The 19930-nt window shown below is 39.1% G+C and overlaps 2 protein-coding genes across 6 annotated transcripts; both read right to left on the bottom strand.

The window, feature by feature from the left end:
- Nucleotides 1–461: 461 nt before the first annotated feature.
- LOC111248966 (uncharacterized) lies at nucleotides 462–8502 on the bottom strand. 2 transcript variants are annotated; one of them, XM_022802139.2, is made up of 7 exons: nucleotides 7097–8502; nucleotides 6535–6664; nucleotides 5939–6009; nucleotides 5514–5743; nucleotides 2713–5313; nucleotides 2392–2529; nucleotides 462–2172 (listed from the first exon to the last, which is right to left on the bottom strand). In XM_022802139.2, exons 1-7 carry the CDS (start codon nucleotides 7215–7217, stop codon nucleotides 2008–2010), a joined length of 3456 nt encoding a protein of 1151 aa, XP_022657874.1. In that variant the 5' UTR covers nucleotides 7218–8502; the 3' UTR covers nucleotides 462–2007. The 2 variants fall into 2 exon arrangements, with proteins under 2 accessions (XP_022657874.1, XP_086844063.1); XM_086987937.1 differs by having other exon boundaries at nucleotides 5514–5698.
- Nucleotides 8503–8647: 145 nt separating this feature from the next.
- Rnf146 (Ring finger protein 146) lies at nucleotides 8648–19740 on the bottom strand. 4 transcript variants are annotated; one of them, XM_086987949.1, is made up of 9 exons: nucleotides 19319–19740; nucleotides 18496–18929; nucleotides 15416–15482; nucleotides 13997–14159; nucleotides 13797–13839; nucleotides 13124–13395; nucleotides 10763–11049; nucleotides 10303–10500; nucleotides 8648–10173 (listed from the first exon to the last, which is right to left on the bottom strand). In XM_086987949.1, exons 2-9 carry the CDS (start codon nucleotides 18533–18535, stop codon nucleotides 10002–10004), a joined length of 1242 nt encoding a protein of 413 aa, XP_086844075.1. In that variant the 5' UTR covers nucleotides 18536–18929; nucleotides 19319–19740; the 3' UTR covers nucleotides 8648–10001. The 4 variants fall into 4 exon arrangements, with proteins under 4 accessions (XP_086844075.1, XP_086844076.1, XP_022657885.1 ...); XM_086987950.1 differs by lacking the exons at nucleotides 18496–18929; nucleotides 19319–19740 and adding an exon at nucleotides 17960–18463; XM_022802150.2 differs by lacking the exon at nucleotides 13997–14159 and having other exon boundaries at nucleotides 18496–19735.
- Nucleotides 19741–19930: the final 190 nt, after the last annotated feature.

Raw genomic sequence — 19930 nt, 5'->3', positions numbered from 1 at the left:
AAAAGACGGAGCAATATCAGAAAAGAAACAAGGAAGACACGGGACCAAAATTTATCTCGCCAATGAGATGCAGTGAAGCACCACCGAGATAATGTAGTCACAATGTAGTCCTTGAACAAATCCTTTGAAATCGAGATATTTCACCCCCAAGCCTGTAATTCTTTAAGGACTTTTCCAAGGGATGATTTCAAGATAGGATCAAACAGACCCTAAAGATAGCTACTCATGTAGAATTTTTTGGTTAGGGTCAAAGTATATCTACTTTTTCTATTACGGCTTCGAAGCTGAGTAATGCGCACAAATAAGTAGCAAGCCTATATTAGGAATTCAGATCAATCGAAACATTTTTCGGTCTTCGACTGGTCCGATCTAGATGATTCTTGGTTCAAGTGTTCTGTCCATGGAGTAATAATTTATTCACTTAAACTATTATATATTAGCAATTTAATACTCTATATATATCAAGTGTAATTAAATTTTTTTATTTTCTAATATTTCTCGTATACACGAATTCGCTGACAACATTCCGAACAGTTTCTTTTAGGAATTTTTAAGTCTTTGAAATCTACTCAATAATGGCTAAAAGTATCGTAACTAATAAACCTTACTAAATAGATAATTAAGACGGCGACTAAAACCTAAAGTAAATAGAGGATAGTTAAACTTTGCCATCAATGTTTGTTGACTTGAATTTTCTTTGTTTTTTTATTCCTTTGTCGTTATTATTGCTGTACTGTCGTCTGATAAAAATGTTCCATAATAACCAGTTACAAATGAGTGATCACGCATCCCCTTAATTGATATTCATACACACGGTTGTACAGGTTTTTGCCATATAACGACGAACGCATGACTTCTGCATAATTTTTACATGAACGTAAAGAGACACTTACTACTTACTTATATTGTGCCCACCATTATTATTATTATTGTTTGGTTTTACGTACTATTCAACCTGTGGATTAATTAAAAGAACTTCCCGATTATCTCGATGGCAGTATCACTACATAGACGCACGACCGACAACTCGACGTACTGTCAAAACGCCTAAAGTTATCATTCCTCGTTTTGGGTCCGATATGACGCGATCCGCGTGTATGCTTCGCGAAATTTTCACCTGACTACATGAAAAATCAGTTTCTTTAGGAATTGTCTACAGCTAGCTTCCCTTTTTGAATATACTAACTCACTATTGCTATTATTACACGCCAGAAATTTGTTCATTCAAATTCGACTCAGTTACTTAACAGAAGTTGAAGGAGTCAGATGTACAGAGTACTTTAATTTAGAAAATTTAGATAAGATCTGCATCAATTTTTAAATAATCTAGGTGCATACGCAATCTGCAGATCAGCTGATTCGCGTAAATTACATACACAGAAAAATGCCGCGAAAACTAATCCTACAAATATAGGTCCATAATATCATAAATATTTTGCACCAATCCTGCTTTTCTTGTACCCCATCAATATTACCATCCATTCTGCTCAAGAAGTGAGATAACACAACTGCAAACTGAAGGCTCTCTTCCGTTTATAAAATGATTTGCCTCCCACTTCATTCACTCAACTATGTCAGTCGCATTTACCCAGTTCTAAAACTTCGTATGAACGAGTTGCGGCCTTGATATTGTCTGTATATACAAACATGTCCTTGCATTTTTGCTGAGAAGCTAAAGACAGCTGAGCATTAATGGCGCGTGCCACCGTTAGCGAAGTCAACAGAAGCAACAAGTTGGCCTTACTTAGAAACTTCTGAAATTACAATCTCATTTTAGCCACACTCCGGCATAATTTTACAACCTTTTTACAAATAGTTAATCTGTTGATTTTTACTGCGTAACTGAGTTACTTTCGACAGTAGTTTCGGAGCGACATTTTTAGCGTTCCCGCAGTGCAGAATACAAGTAAGCTGTGCTTCCAGTGTACACAAAGTTGATCTCAGAACGTACGGGACATTTTCGTCTGGGATATATTATATTATACATATGCAAATCACAGCGTTTCCCTATTCGTCAGAACCGGCATGCTTAAGCGTAATATGCCGGCTCATGTACACATTATGCTTAGTTTTGTATTCACAATTTGGACAACGAAGGAGCCTTTCTGCAGTGTCATTAACAACATGTTCGTTTTCTTCGTGTTCCCTGACAGCTTGAACGTCCGAGAATACCTGTAATAGACATACTTGTTTTTGTCATTGCTTTCGACAATATCGAGGATGTAGAAGGTCACACAGCTGCCAGTTGCTGGTAAAAGTTGTTTTCATCAATTCCACAAGTAAAACATACGTCGTAAATAATGGAGAAGCAAACAGTAGTAAATATGGGGAAAACATAGAGGACCAAACAAAAGTTGTATCTGATGAAACGAAAATCTGAACGAAGTATACCTTGTGGCATGGTGAGCAAGAAAGGTTAGGTTTGTGGCTTCTTTTATGGATTGTAAGGAACAGTGGCGTATGTGTCCTGTAGTCGCACATCGAACAGTGGAGATTTTTTTCAACAATCATTGGTGATCCAGGGGTTATCTGTGCATAGAAGATCACGTTAACAGGTATGTAAGCAAGTGCTTGTATATTTCTATAAAATTTGCTCTGTATACGTTCCCTATAACCATATGATTATGGAGTAACGGGTGCTGTTATTCTTATGAATTAATTCGGTTACATTTTATTACTACGTTCTAAAAATGATCCAAAAAAAAAATGTACCTCCGTGCTGTTGGAAACGTCTTTTAAATCCTCCGAAGCTGGAGCCGATTCGGGAGTCATCTCCCCTTCAATTTGTCCCCCAGATATAGCTGACATCTCGTTTTCTCTCACAGTGAGTGACAATGCTTTAGTCGTTGATCTGGAACAAGCCGTAGAGCCTTCAGACTGAGTTACAATATCCATGGACATAGTACAGTTCTCTGCTGCCCCAGGCCTAACCGAAGTATGATCCGTTTTTTCAATTTGCTTGCCCACGCATGAAGCCGGTGGGTGCTGTTTCTCCACGGTTTGCGAATTCTCTTCTCTTGCATTAAGTGGTACATCTTGTGAAAGCTCACTATGCAGTCGACTCTCTGAAGCTGCTTGGGGCAGTTTTTTTACAACACAGGGGACTACCTTTGATCTTCTTCCTTTTCTAAGGGTTGTTGACGTTATATTCGTCGCAGCAGTTATTGGACTTGCAATACAGCTTGCACCTTTTGGTGTTGATGACACAGGAAGCTGATATCCCTCCGCAGACGCTGCCGTTAATTTCGCCTCATCGGTATTCATTGGAGCATCCTTTTTTGTTTTAGCGATCTCGGTAGTAAGCTTTTTTGGGATGATTCTTGTTGGCGCCAACATGCGTCGAGGGGGTCGACCTACTTTTTTTGGACCTTCTCTTGCTGCAATTTGCTGTTGCGAGGCAGAATCCCTACCAAACTGCATATTTGCCATTTTCGGGATCGGGACCTTCGGTCGAGTACTTCGTCTTTGACCTTGCAAAGATTCAGCGACAACATTTGCTTCAGGCGATCGACTACACGGCTCGCGTGGCACACTTCCTTCCGACTGTGAAGAGGACTTCCGTCGGCGTTTACTTGGGACAAAAGCGGGCCCACGTTCGGTCGACTTAGTTTGCTGGCAATCCACTGTATCTACTGGCTGTAGTCTACTGGCCGTAGTTGTCGGTCCCGCTTCGGCCATAGGCCAAGCAGGGCTTTCAGGATGATCCGATGGAAGAGCAACTACCAGCAGCTGCTTCGGGGGGTCATCAACAGTAGAGACGATTGAGGCCTTATCCTTGCCAACCTGTTCCGAAGACGCCTGCACAGTAGGTACATTATTATTTTTATATTCAGACGCTTCCTTGCTGTCGGTTGCGGAAGGATTAATCGAGGGTGCGGCTTGAACCTTCGGAACGAATTTAGGTATAGTGGGCTTAAGAAACCGTCGTATGGTACCAACATTTGGTTTTAGATTGCTTCTGCATAAAAGACCGACTTTTGGTAAAAGCGGTCGAGTAGTAGTGGTAGGTCGATGTCGTATGAGACAGTCGTGTCTTTGTGCTGCTATATTCAGCACCATCTGACTGTTTACATCGCTTTCTGTTAGATCAATCACGACATCCTCGCGATCAGGATCTGCTAATACTTGCGGTGGAGGCTCCTCCTCATCGTGATAGCTAACAATGAATGGCGATTCTTCGACGTCGTTAATTAAACAATCGTCATCAATCGTTGCAGTTTCGATAGTGACAGGGCTATCGGAGATGTCGACTAAGTCGGGGACATCCTCTGCCTGTGCTGACATTCCTTCTGCTTGATCTGGCTGTTCTTCCGGCCGCCGTTGAACCTTTTGTTGTAATGGATCCTGTATTTCCTCCTGCTGATTTTGGTGAGTAGCGCAGAAGTGTTCTCCAGCAGAAGTTGTGCCTGTTTCCCGTGAAACCTCGACAGGACATGATGTGCCTAACTTTTGGGAGGTAACGGACACGTGACAGGATGCACCTGTATTGCCCGTTGTTGAGTCCTGAACAACTGGGGAAGTCTCATGGTACGGCTCTATATTAATTGTATTCAGCGCATCACTCACAACGGAGGCAACCTCTGACTGCGTCATCGAAGCTTCGGATACCGGGACCGCATCGTGATAATTGTCTTGCGATTCTGTCATGAAAGGGTTAGCCACTGCCATCGGTATTGTCTCGTGACACTGATCTGAAGAGGAAGTACGCGTTTTATCACCGGAGGCTACTGGCTCACTGTTTAGTAATTCCTGTTCCATGGGGACTTGTTCTAGAGACGATGGATATGATGTCGAGGTAAGCAAGTTTCCACTTTCGTCACCAGTAACGAGGCGTCCGCTGATCACGATCGTATTTGAGTGTTGGCGTTCAGCAGTTGAAGATGTTATTGGAACTCGCTGAGGAACCACAAGAACCGCCGCAGCCGTTGGAGCCAGACGCCTTTTAGCTAGTTGCATTTCGCGAGCAACTTGTTCCATGGCGACTGGTTTTTTCATCACTTCAATAACTTTAGATTCATAATTGCCTTCGCTTTTTGAAATCTTCAGCTTAAGAGCCATCGTTGGTGGGTGCATTGCCGTGGTTGTTACCTCATCAGGGAGTCCTTGAACTAAAGAAGTCACCTGGTTCGACAATGAGCCTATTAGACACTGAACAGAGGATGCAGGAGTTGTCTGGGTATGGGATACTGCTTGCATCTGAAGAGTCGATTGCGATACGGTGGCTGAACTGCTTTTAGACGAGGAAGAGGCGACAAATGTAGGTAGGTTCTTCGGATTAATATCTACACCGCGCTGGATCGATTCCGTGATCACCTGTACAAGCCAATCCACATGCAGTAACTTTAGTTAGTTGCTGTTAGCACCAGTACGCATATACTCATTCAGGGTAACGCAAGGGTATCAGTCATTTTTTATTGCTATGTTCGAACTACTCTGCGGTTTATATGAATCAACTTTATTGATGCAGGGTCTCGATAAACACATAGTTGTCTCCAGCCTAATAGGCTATCCACCTTCTCTAGCTGCGAAACCGATGGTATGCTGATCTGCTTGGGTGGACGAGCTTTCGACATGGTTGTACGAACGATCAACGGGGTTTGGGGTCGTACGCTCGAAATCACTCCAGAAGCAAGAGAAGTTAGCGCTGTTGATTGCGGTGCCTCGGACACAGACCCAACGGCCATAGCCGGAACTGTACCTGTAAGGACAACAGCAGCAGGTGACGCTGCCCGACGGCCTGGAACTATAACGTCAAAGAAAAATAAGTAATTAACCAGTAAAGTCTGTAGGTTGGCGAAATAGTATTGGCAAAGGAACAGCAAGCGGTGAGTTCTAAATATGAGGACAGGTAGATATACGGGACGCACTAGCTGAATTTACCGACAGTGAGCAATAGCACATCAACAACGGTGATAAAAGAGGAACGTCTAATACAAACCAGGTAAGCCCGGTCTGATAGAGGTCGACTGTTCAAGCAGACCGCTGAAAATGGGGTTCAACCGTACCTCACTGAAAATAGCAGAGATGCATACATTTGGGTCAGCCATAACGATTTCTCTCAGTGCGCAGTGGAAAAATAGAGTGGCTAATCTGTTCATTGAATGTTCATTGAATGAATATCTGTTTAACCTAAGCGTGTGTTTTGAAATTTTCAGAGCACTATTTAGGAAGTAGATAGAGCAGCGATGCATATTTTTAATTTTATCTTAAAAAAGTTCAGCTTGATTCCGCACGGAACTTCATAAACATAGTAGTTGTTTTCAAGTTAATATGAGAGGTATCATAAAGTATAAAAACAATTTTGATTAGTTTTTTGTATGTTCGCATATTTTCGGATAGGAGAAGCTATACCTGAGAAAAGTCACGTTCTTACTAATAAAAAATGTTTTTCCCATTAGTACAATTTCTTTTCCAGTAGTAAATTAATGTTACCTATTAGATCTTTGTATTAGAAATGTTAAAACATACTTGAGTTCCGTCTGTAGTAGTTTTGAAGCTTTACTGTATGTACTATTTTTTGCCTAAAGTAAATACCCTTCCTTGGATTGAGTCCTGTTGGGCTGTGATTTAGCTTGAATGACAGGCTGTGCTACAACTTGTGCAACAATGGGCTCCATCCTTTCAAGCGGATTGACCATTATGGGAGGCAGCAGAGGTTCCTTGGCTGATGGCAAAATCGTTAAAAGATACAAACAAAGATTCAAACCATTACAAACTTGTGTCGCCTTAACTTGATGATTAGGTGAAGATTTAGCGGATATTTTAATTTCATATAGACAAAAGTCGTACAGAAAAAACTTAACAGCGTTGACAATCTATAAACGGCCCTTGTATGCACGACCTTGAAAAGTATCAAAGGGACCTTGGAACTGTGTAGGTAATTCGACCTCACAACACTGACTCAAATAATAACCTGAATAATAATTGCGTTGCACGAGACTATTAAATTAATACATTAATTTTGCACTCAGCTTTAACTCATTAAGACCAGAGAATCATGTCTGAAACGTAGGTGCCAACATTTGGGTTGAAATATGTGGAAATAAGAAGCAAATTGTAGCAGAAGAACTAAAGTGAAAAAACCATCGCAATTTACCGGAAGTTCGAAGACGAGCTAATGGAGTTCGAGGTGACTGCGGGATAGTCGAACGCACCGTTGACGCGCTAGGAGCTGACCCTGTATTTAGAATTGGTCGATCGCAGTTGCATAACATCATTTAGCTAAGTTTAGTAACAAATACATATTTGGCTCGTGAGTAGCATACACAAAGCACCAAATAGAACTAAAAGAACATGACTACACGGTGCTTGTTCTGTCTTCATATTCAAATACCTTAAGGATATACATCACCTTTGGGCCGAATAGAGTAATAGTAACATGTCCTCCTATAACCTGAAGCGAATAAAATCGAATCTTCAAAACAACTGCTTTTTTGAGTACTTATAATAAATTATAATAAATATATTACCATAAATACTACATTATTAGTAATTCAATAATTTTATGCATATCGTACGTGTATATTGGGCCATTCTTTCGTTTTTACTAAAATAAATTCGATTTAAATTTTCGAAAATTAGTGGAGCCTATAAATTAGCTGCACCAGAGAGCAATAGTTTGATACTCGATTGATATACAGCCATATTTTCTTTGATATCATGCTATTTTCTAAGAAAATTGCTAATAAAGAACCCAATAATGCAACATATGAAGCCTATCGAACGATCCTCGAAAATATCTGTTGTTGAAAGTTTAAAAAATACATATTCAAGGGCACGTTGTTATCAACGAGGGCTTTTTTTTGAGATACTTGCAATCTAAGTGTTGAGACCACGCATGTATTTTGGACTGCTACGAACTTCAGCTATAATAAGATCACGCCAAGGTATGTACATCACATGAATGCTTAAAATATTTATACTTCGTTTATATTTTATATTAAATGACAAATCCAAGCTACTTCCAGTCTTCCGTCGAGCCCATAAGCATTGCTATTTTCTCGAAAAACGCACGTACGATGGTTCTACATGTGTGCTGTTTATAAAATATAGTTGCGGCCGCGTCCTGACCAACTTCCCGTAAATGTTTTACTTTCAGTATTTTTTTCGTGTGTACACAAGAAATTACGTTTTCTATTTATGTACCTTTCAAGTGATTTTTACATACATAAGTGTCGTGCAATCATACGTAATTTGTAAAACTTATATAAATATTGTGCCAAAGAGGCGAAGTACAAAAACCTTACAAAACTGAGTATTTATTAAACATAGCAAAAGTCATCGCTGACGAAATCTTGAGGCTGTGATTTTTCAATAATAACTCTCCGTCAGTAATATCGTGGACCATGACCTGTAAGAATAAAGAACGTTAGTCCAGCCATTGACCGTCTAAATAGCGAATATATGTTTCGCTCCCAAAGGGTATCTACACGAACTACCTCGAACTAGTAAAAAGCTTACTCTTCCTTCTCAAACTTCTTGATCCTATAATACAACGAACATATGTTCCTTAAGCATAGCGCATAAACCTCCATAATCAGCTATGAAACATATGGCGGGGACAATACTAGCTGATGCAATACATTCATTACGAAAAACATGATTAGGAGCCATATTCTATATAGATTATAGAAATAAAAACAAACAATTTGCCTGAGTGTTAGGCTCTCCGGTTTACTTCAACAATGCAGCAAGCAGCAACACCCGGCCGTGCTCAGTCGCAAGCCATGTTTTTTCTTCCGAAGTTTCGTTATTTAAAACATTTTTGTCGCACACGATAACTTTAATAGAAAACGCCTAACATTTTGAAGCTCTGAACGGCTTGCCGTCGATGTCTTTGTAGTTCAACATTTTGTCGCCAGCAGAGCAATTAATTAGATACTTTTGTGGCGCAAAATTTTCCTATTACGCCTCCAAAATTACATTACAACTACTGCTATTGTTATGACCGAATGACATTTACAAAGTACCTGTTTAATTTTACAAACGTACAGAGGAAAGCGCGGCACATCCTAACTATACAATAACTTATCTTTTGCCGTACCAAGAATGACGACACCCTCTTTTTACGTTTAGGCCATTTATGGTCCTTAAGTATTGCACGCTTATATATATATATATATATATATATATATATATATATGTACTCATTAAATATAATTAGAATAGCGTATTCCCTCTTCTATATGCGCTTGATATTGACAGAGCTTCTTTTATAACATAATTTGATCAAAGCAAGCTATGCTGATGATCAAGAAGCTTAACATATAGTTTTCGACTGTTGCAGAGATTTTCTTTTGTAGTTGCTGAAACCATTGACTTGCTCTTAAAGAACGTATGATATACGTCAGTTATTCCTATGCACGCAATCATACATCAACTCCAGGTCCACGTACATATTCCGGAAGCACGTCTTTAAATTGAAGTTATGACTTCACTGATATGTTCTCTAAATGATTTTCATCATCCAGTTAACTCCTTTATTTATGTGCTTTTGTACTTTTTTTTTTAAATTTTTTTGTTAACATCGGCGAATGGACGTGCATTTCTGGGAGAATTTGTTTTCTTAGTGTAAATATTTCACGTTCAAATCCTTATTTATAACTCCCAGTAGCGCTGTGAAACCATCAATGATTTTATTATAATAACTATTACTATCACTATGCACGTCGAACTAAGATAAGAAATGTAAAAATATAAGAAGACAGAGCCTGATGTAAAATTCATCAAGAACTCTAGTCTCGAAAATCTGTCTAGACCCAATCAATTGAAGTACCATGTTCTTATAGCCATTCAGAGTTGCAAAGATGAAAAAATAGCTGTTTCACACATGGTTGAGCGGTGGGCGATTGAGGCAAGGAATTATTGATAACGGCATGTAAGTCTATCTACAGTTTAATATTTGTTAATATAGTCTACTTTTTACGTTTTGGTAACTCATTTGAAGGTTCATTCCCTATAATCGCTCTAGAAAGCAGAATTTGGTTCTTAATGTTTTACTTTCAAAGCATGGTCCCATTGATCAGATCTTCTCGAAGTCCCGCAATTCCTTTACGGGGTGCGGTTAAAAGGTCCCTCTTGATGCGCCGTGTTCTACTCAGGTGATCTTTGCGGAACTGTACCATGTTCTGCATGTCTACCACATAAATAAAGCCAGCGATCTGTAACTCATGTCTGGAATAATGCACGTTACATAATCAAGGCAAACGTTAGCAGCCAAACTTAGCTCTAATTCATCAGTTTCAAGTTATGCCTAAATCGGTTTTTTCCCAAAGTGCTTTATGGCGCATAAATTCCACTTACTCGGCTTCACCTCTATGAAGCGCTTCTTCAATCTCATCCGAATGGCGTTCCTCAAACTGCCACCAGCCATTACGACCCTCGTAATACCATACAAATTTCGAATCAACATTCGACTTGGGACGATAGTGGTGCTGTTCCGGAACGAGGACTGGCAACTCCATATAGCCGGGTGGAATTGTTGCTCGGCAGAACGCGCACCTATAAATATTAGGCAATGTACAAGAAGCGTGCAATTCAAAGGTAAGAAGCATGGTAACTTCCTGCGACAATTTCTTGCGGAGAGTTTCATTCGTCGTTTGAAAACATGATCTACATCCTGGCCTCTTTGTTGTCTTATCGTAAATTGCAACAAAAAAGCTTTGACGGCGCCTCATAAATCTCGTTCGGGATAAGAGTGTGAAAGACGAAACAATAATATTGCAGAAAATTAATTATGTTTTGGTACGAATCTTTGATATACCTTCCGTGTTGACTTGCGAACCCCTTAGCGCAGAGATAACAGAAAACGTGTGAGCAGGGCAACTTTATTGGATGTGAGAATGGCTGCAGACAAACGGGGCAGTCGTTATCCATTGACGAATTGGATACTTGGCTATTCTGAGCAGCAGAAGACTGGGGTTCTGTAAAAGTAGCGCTGCAGGTTGCAACGGCTCCGCTAACAGAGCCACTGACAACTCCCGCAGCAGAGGATACTGCATGACGACCATTGTGTGAGCAGCTTACCGGCCTAGAACAAACCGCCCTCACCTTGACAAATCAAATATTTACAACCAATCAAATTGTTAATAAATATTATTAAGTTATGTTATTAAACCGACAGCGCATCGTACAAATGCTTTACTGGTGAATTGCAGTAAAAGCTGTGAGCGTTACCAGACAGCCAAAAAACGGCTTCATTCAGTACGTATTTAGGCATTACGTAATTCCTTCGTAATCCTTATTATAATTATCATTTAACAACATATGCCAGCTTTTGGCTCGAATTATTTTCTGATGCAAACTTAAACTTCAAAGGGTATATCAGGTTCCCTGTTGAACTCTAAAATACATTAATTTGCAGGGTGTAGATTTAATTACGGCAAGATACGCATGCATTTATAGGCTTCAACCAGCTACTGCATCATACCAATGTCCTTTTAAGCAGCCCTGCGTAACATAGCTCGTGCACTAAGTATGAATAATTCATTAATTCCTTCTCAATATAATTATTGACATTTGCTGAATCCCACTGCAGTCATTTTAATTGTTAATTAAACCGTAACGGCAGTGCTCATTTGCACTGTGTGATAGAGCTGACACGACACGGATCATCTTCAATGTCACTTCAAACCAGCAGTAGCTACAAATCCAACTACTATCGTTTATTTTTGACTATGTTGGTTCACGTGACTTCTAAGCTACTTTGTGACCACAATTCCCTTAGAACTATTTGACCTATTCTTAAAAATAGGCCGAACTAACTATAAATGAAAGTCAGCAGTCCGTCAAACATAAATGCATTCCAACTCTGTTGTGCGCTTGCAGACAATAACAGCAGCGACTCACAGAACCAATAAACCAGATTAACCACCTACTCATTCATATTCAGGTTCGTTGCGACAGGCTGTAATATTTTCCCCAAAACAATTTATCTGTTAAAAATTGTGTCGGATGAAATAACACAACATAATACCGCAACAATAAATCACTAAGTGGTATCGCCACTAGTGTATCCATATCACTCAAGTCCCTTGGCGTTTATTCACGAACTACTAACCACGACAATGTAAACACAATATGTTACCTAGATTTCAGCTGACACTCAACCAGGGCAGCTGCTCTAAACACATTTAAAATAAACGCTATTTTCACGCCATCACGGTATTTAACGCCATTTACCAACCCATTACCCAACACAATATCGCCACTAAGCTTTGACCATTAACTCTATTACGTTGGTATGATTGAGGCAACAATGCAGCACCGCAAGCTTCCGCACATTTGACTATAATCCACTTAGTCCGCTTGCTTGTGTCTGCGTGGTTGACTGAAGGGATTGACCACTGGGAAATTGCCAAATTATTCGCCCGTAGTCTTACGTGCGGCGAGTTATGCGTATCGCAATGCAAAGGTCATATTAATTTTTAATAGGAATGCATGTACTTTTAATAAGGCTTTCTATGCAACTGATGTTTACAGAAACCACGAAAATCTTAGCTTTAGTGGATAAATACAAGTAATGAATGAAATACAATTATAGTAATTGTTGCCCTGTATCTCAATATGTAGTGTTCGCATAAAACAGATGAATCTTGTTTTATCTTTGTGTCTTGTGGAGTTTGAAGCTTACGAGAGATCCACTAAATTTAAGACTGAACGAAGTGCTTATCACACTAATAAGTGACTCTAAGCAATACGTTTATTTTAAATAGTCAAGTCGTTTCCTCCTCTTATCTCTATTTCTCTTTGTTTGTCAACAAACAATAAATCTTTCTTGAAGGGCACCCTATTTTCCAGTTCTACTCAGGCTACGTGATTAACGTAATATGTCTCCTTCGGAAAGTATTTTGGAAAAAAAAATCGCTAAATGTATGTGTCAAATAAAAATCAAATAGAAAATAAATTGTTGTGGATCTAGTTTATTAATGCGTTTCCTAAAAAACGATGCCTGCTGGACAAACAAAGAAATTCGTGACTAGCTATTCGACTGATGGACAACAAAATAAATCTTCTTCAAAGTATAAGCAACAGAAAGCAATTCATGGCATCAAATTTTTTTATCTATGTAATACTTGACTTTCCTTACAAATCGCCTTTATTCTAAATTTTCAGTAATACTCACATATGCATATTCGCTAGCATGCGGTGGCATAGTCTGATCATGCTCCAAGGCCGCGTCGTATGATTCCTGTTTCACTTGCCAAGCATGTGGGTCCTGATGTATGCGTGACGCGTCTACGACTGTGTGACCAAGAGTGTACGATGTTCCAGGCTGAGAAACGTGTGAAAAATGTCCACTTGGTGATTGTCCCAAGTCAAGCTCGACCTTCTCTTGTTTAACCGAGGGAGCAAACAAATGGAAGGCCTTTGTGTACGAATCTTCAAGTTCGCCATCTGTTAAAGAACCACCGGGTCTTAAAATTGTGAATCTTAGTTTGAAAATTGTTAACAATTTATTAATTGCAACAAATAGTGTCAATACAATAAGCCGATTGAGCAAGTTGAAAATGAATTAAGAGGTTTCGGCCGCTATGTATCTTGTCCACATTTTCCCTAGCCTCTTGTGCTCGTGTTGGAGCGCAAACATTAATTTACGTAAAATGAAATGGCTTACGCAGTTTTCGGGCTCTAAATCGCGTGAAAATTCTTCTCACAGTCCCTTAATGAAGATGATCTGGTGATGATAATAATTAATACCGCATAGCATGTATGAAAAAAGATGTTTTTTTTCAATTATTAGTAACTTCCTTTCCTGTAACTATACATTTACCAATAATTAAGTCTTGTACACGCACCTTCTGAATTGGATTCGCCCACTGAATGCGACGAAAAGCCCATCTGGAAAAATATTTTAATAAATAACGTTATTTCTTTTTATTGACTTTGTATTATATTCGTAATTACGTACTCAGTTCAGTAAAAATTCCTACCAAAATATGAACTCGAATTGCCTACTTTTAAAGGCAAATTTGCTACACTAGCAAAGCAACCGTACCTCTTGTATAGCTAGGTCAGTTTTCGTCATGGCTGCCAAACAGCCGTCGATGCCGACCGCAGTTATCACACAATTAGATGCGCAGCTCTGGTCTATAATCATCCAAGCCATATTAAGACAGCTTGGCTTCTTACTGCTAGACAAAACATGAAACACCGGGACGCTGATGGAACAAAATAATTGTAGATAAAATGCCAAACAAATGAACTGAACCGGTTTAATACGAAATTGTTGCATCAACTAGGCTTTAAACCAATGACCCTTATATTTCTTAAATAAACGAGGTACTTCACGCGCGAGGACAATTCCATAATAGATACATAACAGTTATTGTTAGCAAAAAGGATACTTACCAAGACAGCGAACTTAAGCTGGTTGTAGTTGACAAAATGTGCTCCATAAGTTGATAGCGAAAAATGTTACGAGTAATCATAGCTTGTTTCGCTTTTGATTAATGATTTGGCATGAAACACTATATTACAACAATCCGAATCGTTATCAACCGTTGGCAAACAATAATTTCTAACCTCCATGTGTTCGCTACAGTACCACAGATATTAACGTACCGATAACTATAAAGAACGTTTCACAACCTATAAAATTAAATCAAATTAATCCATTCCTAGCAATTAATTTGGATTTTACTTTCATCATATCTTTTTTTCATCGTTAGAGTTCATTTGAGGTCTATTTACTACTGAATGTTTAATAATAGTTGGACGTATTAAGCAATACAGATTAATGGATCTCTTTGATCAGCGGAGTTAATTTCATACAGAAATAATAAGACAAACAATGACCAAAAGCCTAAATATATGGTGACTACGGATACGGATATCGGCGACGAGCTTTTTGAGACGATGCCACGTTGACAACAGTCGTACACGGGAAACCTCACAAAGCGTTTAGCTGATAAGCTATCGATGCTGAAGTTAAGCCGGGCAGAATTACTTCGTTCAATTAGAAACACTAGTTTTGCAACGTCACATTTTGCTACTCTAAAATGTTCTAAGTTCCGTCAACGTTATATACCACACGAAGAATATATACCACACAAGCGGTGTTATGTATACGAAGTGCTGTTTTTTGGCGTTTCGCATAGAATGATCCTTTAGAATTTCAATTTGGATCTAACGTAAATTAAGCATAACCAATGATCAGGTTGTTATGCATAGAACTAACTTATCGATTAGTGAGATGATGGAGTTCAGTAATCGAATTCTGACTGAAAAATGTACATTTTCAAATTTTATGCGCAGTGGTACTGCTGATGTTATCAGCATCGAAATTCAATTAAAAAAATAACACCACTGGTTTTCTAAATACGACTCTACATATATCCATTCTACGATGTTTTGTAGTACAAAAATTCAGTTACCGATTATGAAGTGCGCTATAAACTGAATAATCTGCACTTACAGACTGAGGGATGGCATTCGGACAGAGATTACCGTCCTGATCGAAGTCTTCATCACCAAAGTGATCTCTGAAAGAAGTATACACAAATCAAGTTTTGATTATGTTTCAGCCACTTCAAATACATGCGATAAAACGAGAATAGCTCAAAAAAAACTTTGAGCGGAACCAAAGGTTGCCGTCATTCGGAGCGCGACTGAAGATGGCAGAGTAATTCGTAGCATTACTAAGACAACTAAACGGGCTTCTGAATAAATTCCTTATTGGCTGTAGCAGTGTCATTTTCTATTCCACAAATGCGCGTCATTAAAAAAATCGATTAAGCATTTCACTGTGATTTCTTTAAGGCATTGAGGCTGACGTATTCTTGGATCTATAATGTCAAGTAAATGGGGGAAAAGAGGGCTTTTTCCTTTCGTGTTATTACATAAATCGACATTATTCAATTTAGTGATTTTTAAAAGTATTGTCGCCCTATTATAGGTTGACGAGCCGATCAAACTATCACACAGTTAGGCTTTATTCATAGCTTTTTGTTTTTGTGATTTAATTATCGATAAAGAAAGATCCACTAACAAATGAAAACAGTGACCTTGTTAAAAACGAAAACAATGTCATGTGTACTTTATGCATGACGAATACAATGTTATGCGTCGACCATTTTAAATTAAAGAATGTACCAATACAAATAAACTCTATTTCAAAATAAGTGCCTCAGGTTCAGTTTACCTAGTCTAATAGGGATGAGAAAATGATTTAAAATGTAACTTTTTTGTAGAAAAAAGAATATACGGGAAACAAAAAGACATTTTGATAACATATCCCAGTCGAATAGTTACTAACTGTCCTTCATGTGTACTATGAGAGCTTATAGGGCAGACCTTGTTTTGCTAACTGAACGCAAAGTTTAAGGTTAACAGGTGATGCCTTCTAAAATGTTGGCATTCACTCCCATTTACTTTAAATATTGCATATACAAAATACATCATCATCATCATCATCGCCACACAAAATAATCATCATCTTCTTCTTTTAAAATTGAGATCTTCCACAAAGTCTACCCAGGTAAATTAACTCTTGACTCACTCAGGTTTCGTGTAATCTGAAACAAGTTGAAACTGGGTCATAGGGTCTTCCTCAAGCAAAAATAACAGAACCTGCTCTATTTTCAAAACAAAAAATTATATGAACCCTTAGTTGCTAGGTCTGCCGGCACCGATGCTCCGGTAATAAAATTTTATACATGCTCACGTGTATTTATGGGAGTTCAGGCAAGATTTATGGCGCTACTATGAAACCCGTCATTATTCTTATATTAACGCTCAATTTCGGATCTGTGTTCAATGGAGTGTTCATGCAATGCGCGATGACAAGTCCATTTATCCAAAACGAATTAAATGGCAAAATGCACAAGACGCTAGAGAGGTTCTAGGATTATGGCTGTTAGTTCACACAGATTTATGTGTTGCACAGAATAGTCTTTCATAAAACTTTAGAACCAAAGAAAATAGCTTCTAGAATTCTTCTAGAACTTCTAGAAAAGAAAATAGAAACTAGATTAAATTCTGTAGATACGGAAACACTGACGCGATGGTGGTGTCTCATTTACACTATAATGTAAGGCGTATTTATGGTAGCAAACCTATAGTAAGATAATGTAATAGGCGTCACCGAATGATCTTTATTTACTTAACTACTTTATCAGCATCATTATGCGTGTCTTGTTAATTTATGTTAAAGAGCTGTTTTAGTTATTATGCGATCTCAGAACTGCTACACGTAAACAAGATTACTCTAGTAATCGAATGGGCTTTTTAATTTCATTGTCCCGCACTAACAGCAACAATACCATTGTTATAGATGAGATTATATTCGCTAATACTTTCGAGACACATGTTTACCTAGCACATACACTCGGTCAATAAAGTACCGGAAATTAGTTGTGTGAAAAAACGTGTAAAAGATTTAGCACTAAGTTAGGTATGCAAAATAGGTCTACTGCGTACAAATCTACGAATTGATTTGTTTATGAGTATTGATTCATGCTAGCCAGCCTTAGGTATGCTTAACGGTTTCTTTGCGGCCAATAAAATAACATCGAAAAAAGAATTTGTCATTTGTTTCAGGTGGTCTTGGGTTTGTTCTGATTTGCTGAAGACAGACTACTGCTAACATTATCAGCACAACCAACTAGTGCTGCAATCAACGGTAAGGGAAAATAGCAAACTAAAATGTGTAGATATGAAAGCCGCAAAAGAAAGTGCCTACAGAAACGGCGCTTCACAGGCGTATCTTTCCGTTTCCATTTTAAATCGTTGGGAGACGACATTTACCCAGTTGCACAGATTAGTTAGGAAATCCGAGGTTTATTTTTGCGAAATCTGCCTTGTTTGAACTCAAAATATTAACTGTGTACTTCCAAAAAAGTTGAGCGTGTTTTATATATTTCCGTTACTTCCAGCAAAATCTAATATAAACCAAGCTATCTTCTAGGCCTGACATAACTGTAAAGATATTTACTTCAACGAAAACAAACGGACTAGATACCTGTTTTGTTTGAAAAAAATTCCATCGCGACTAATCTATGTGGTAGTGGCCTTCTATTTAAACGTTTTTTTAAAGTCAATCAGTTTGGCTTAGGCGAGTGTCTTTGCCCAATTAATCTTGCAGAATCGTTCGGTGCGTAGCGAATTTTGATACAAATCACAAGGATATGAGAACTGAATTAATCCCAGTTGCGAACTTCTCATAGAGCGATAAGACCCTCTTTTGTTATTACTGTCTGTGCAATTAAATCAGTTTCGTTTTACGCGCAATACATGTCTTTACTGTTTCTCAGTTAATTGTCAGCATGTAGTATTCACTAGTTTAGCATTACGCTGATGTCCATTACCCGCAGGCACGATGTCACCGGGATCGTAATTATCTAATTCTAATATATGTTACTCGTGCCGTCTTCGTACGAATGTACTGCGTCTATCGTACAGTATGATCACTGCCGAAATCATCTTCTCTCTATACTAATCCACAATTTTAACTACAAAGTTTTTACGCAGCGTTTTTAAGGCGAAGCGGTCACGCACCGACATACATAGTTGCCCCCGCGCGGTCGCGGCCCTTCATGCTTTAGAGCGAGTGCTTGGAGCCATCCGTTACGCGGGACCGTCCTCCGCGGGGTGAACGGCATACATCGATCTGAGCGGACTCCACAAATTACACAAGTGTTCTCTCGAGGCATTTCTGCGGGGCGATGGTGCACTGTTGTTGTAATGTAAAACAACTTTTCGCGGCACTACGTATCGCACTGCACAGTTACAATCTCTGCACCACGGACAACACTTTCTACAAAAAGTCAGCTAAGACAAAATCTTCGCAGACAATACTTTACAAAATTTCTTGCGTTATGTCGAAGTCACAGACAGCTTGTAGGTGTCCGCGAGTTGGCGAGTTTCGGCGGGAATTCGTGCGACAACACAGCGTCTGTTAGTAAACAGTGCTCAAAACAATTATGTAGTTCCTGTTGCGGAGAAAATATTTGACATGAACACGTCAAATGAAGCTTGACGTTATTTCAAGTATTTTGATGCATCGGATCTCTTTCTTTGTTGCTTTATTTCCCATATCGTTTGATGTTCACTGTGAAAGGGTTGTTCGTATCAAAACTCGCAGAGACAAAAAGCGGTTTAGATGCTCCGCGTAAAGGTCTCTGCTCCCTCTGTCCATTAAAATGTACACTGCGGTTATTACGTATATCGAAACTGCAATATCTTTACGGTAATATTTGTGCTCTGAGTGAGGCAATAGCAATGAACGCATTTCGCCAGTTTTGTAATCGAGGTCAACGATATTGTAAAGTATCTTCGGGGGCTCCTAATACAGTTTGTATCAGAGACATATGACACGAACCAGCTAGCCGACGCGTCTAATGTTTGTTGTCTTCGCAGGAATTGACCAGATGATCATTACACGACAGGAAGACTAGAGCCCCCGCACGAAATGAAGCACCTGCTGCGGACTTGATCGTGCCAGCGCGTGAAAGCTCACACAACATTATTGTTATTATTATCACCACATAATCAAGGTTGCCCTTCACAACAAACATACACGTATTCTGCTATTGCTATAAGTAATAAAGGTTTCTCTAAAAAAAACAGCATATTGAAATTCTATGACATGTTTTATAAATACTAGTGTACCGCCGGCCTTTTTTCGCTAAACGGTATTATATCTGGGTTATTCCAATACTGCGACACACTGTCGGTTTAAAACATTTCTTGACGCCAAATAATTCACAATTCATTGTCTCACTAACAAATGCGATCAATTTAAATGCTCGCGGGCTTTCTGTGACCGCTATTTTAGCAGCAACCATGTTGTCTGCTGTGCGGCCGGTAAAAGCTAGCCCTGTTGGCCCTTGGAGGGAGTGGCGCTACCGGCCCGTTCTGCCACTCTCCCTCTTCCCCTCTGCCTCTATCGCTGTTTTGCGCTGCATCGCACTAGGCTTTACCGATTTCCAGT

Source organism: Varroa destructor, unplaced genomic scaffold, assembly GCF_002443255.2.
Source record: "Varroa destructor unplaced genomic scaffold, Vdes_3.0 BEIS01000004.1, whole genome shotgun sequence".
Taxonomy (NCBI): Eukaryota; Metazoa; Arthropoda; class Arachnida; order Mesostigmata; family Varroidae; genus Varroa; species Varroa destructor.
The sequence above is the reverse complement of the archived record's forward strand: the minus strand, read 5'-3'. Positions and strand labels throughout refer to the sequence as shown.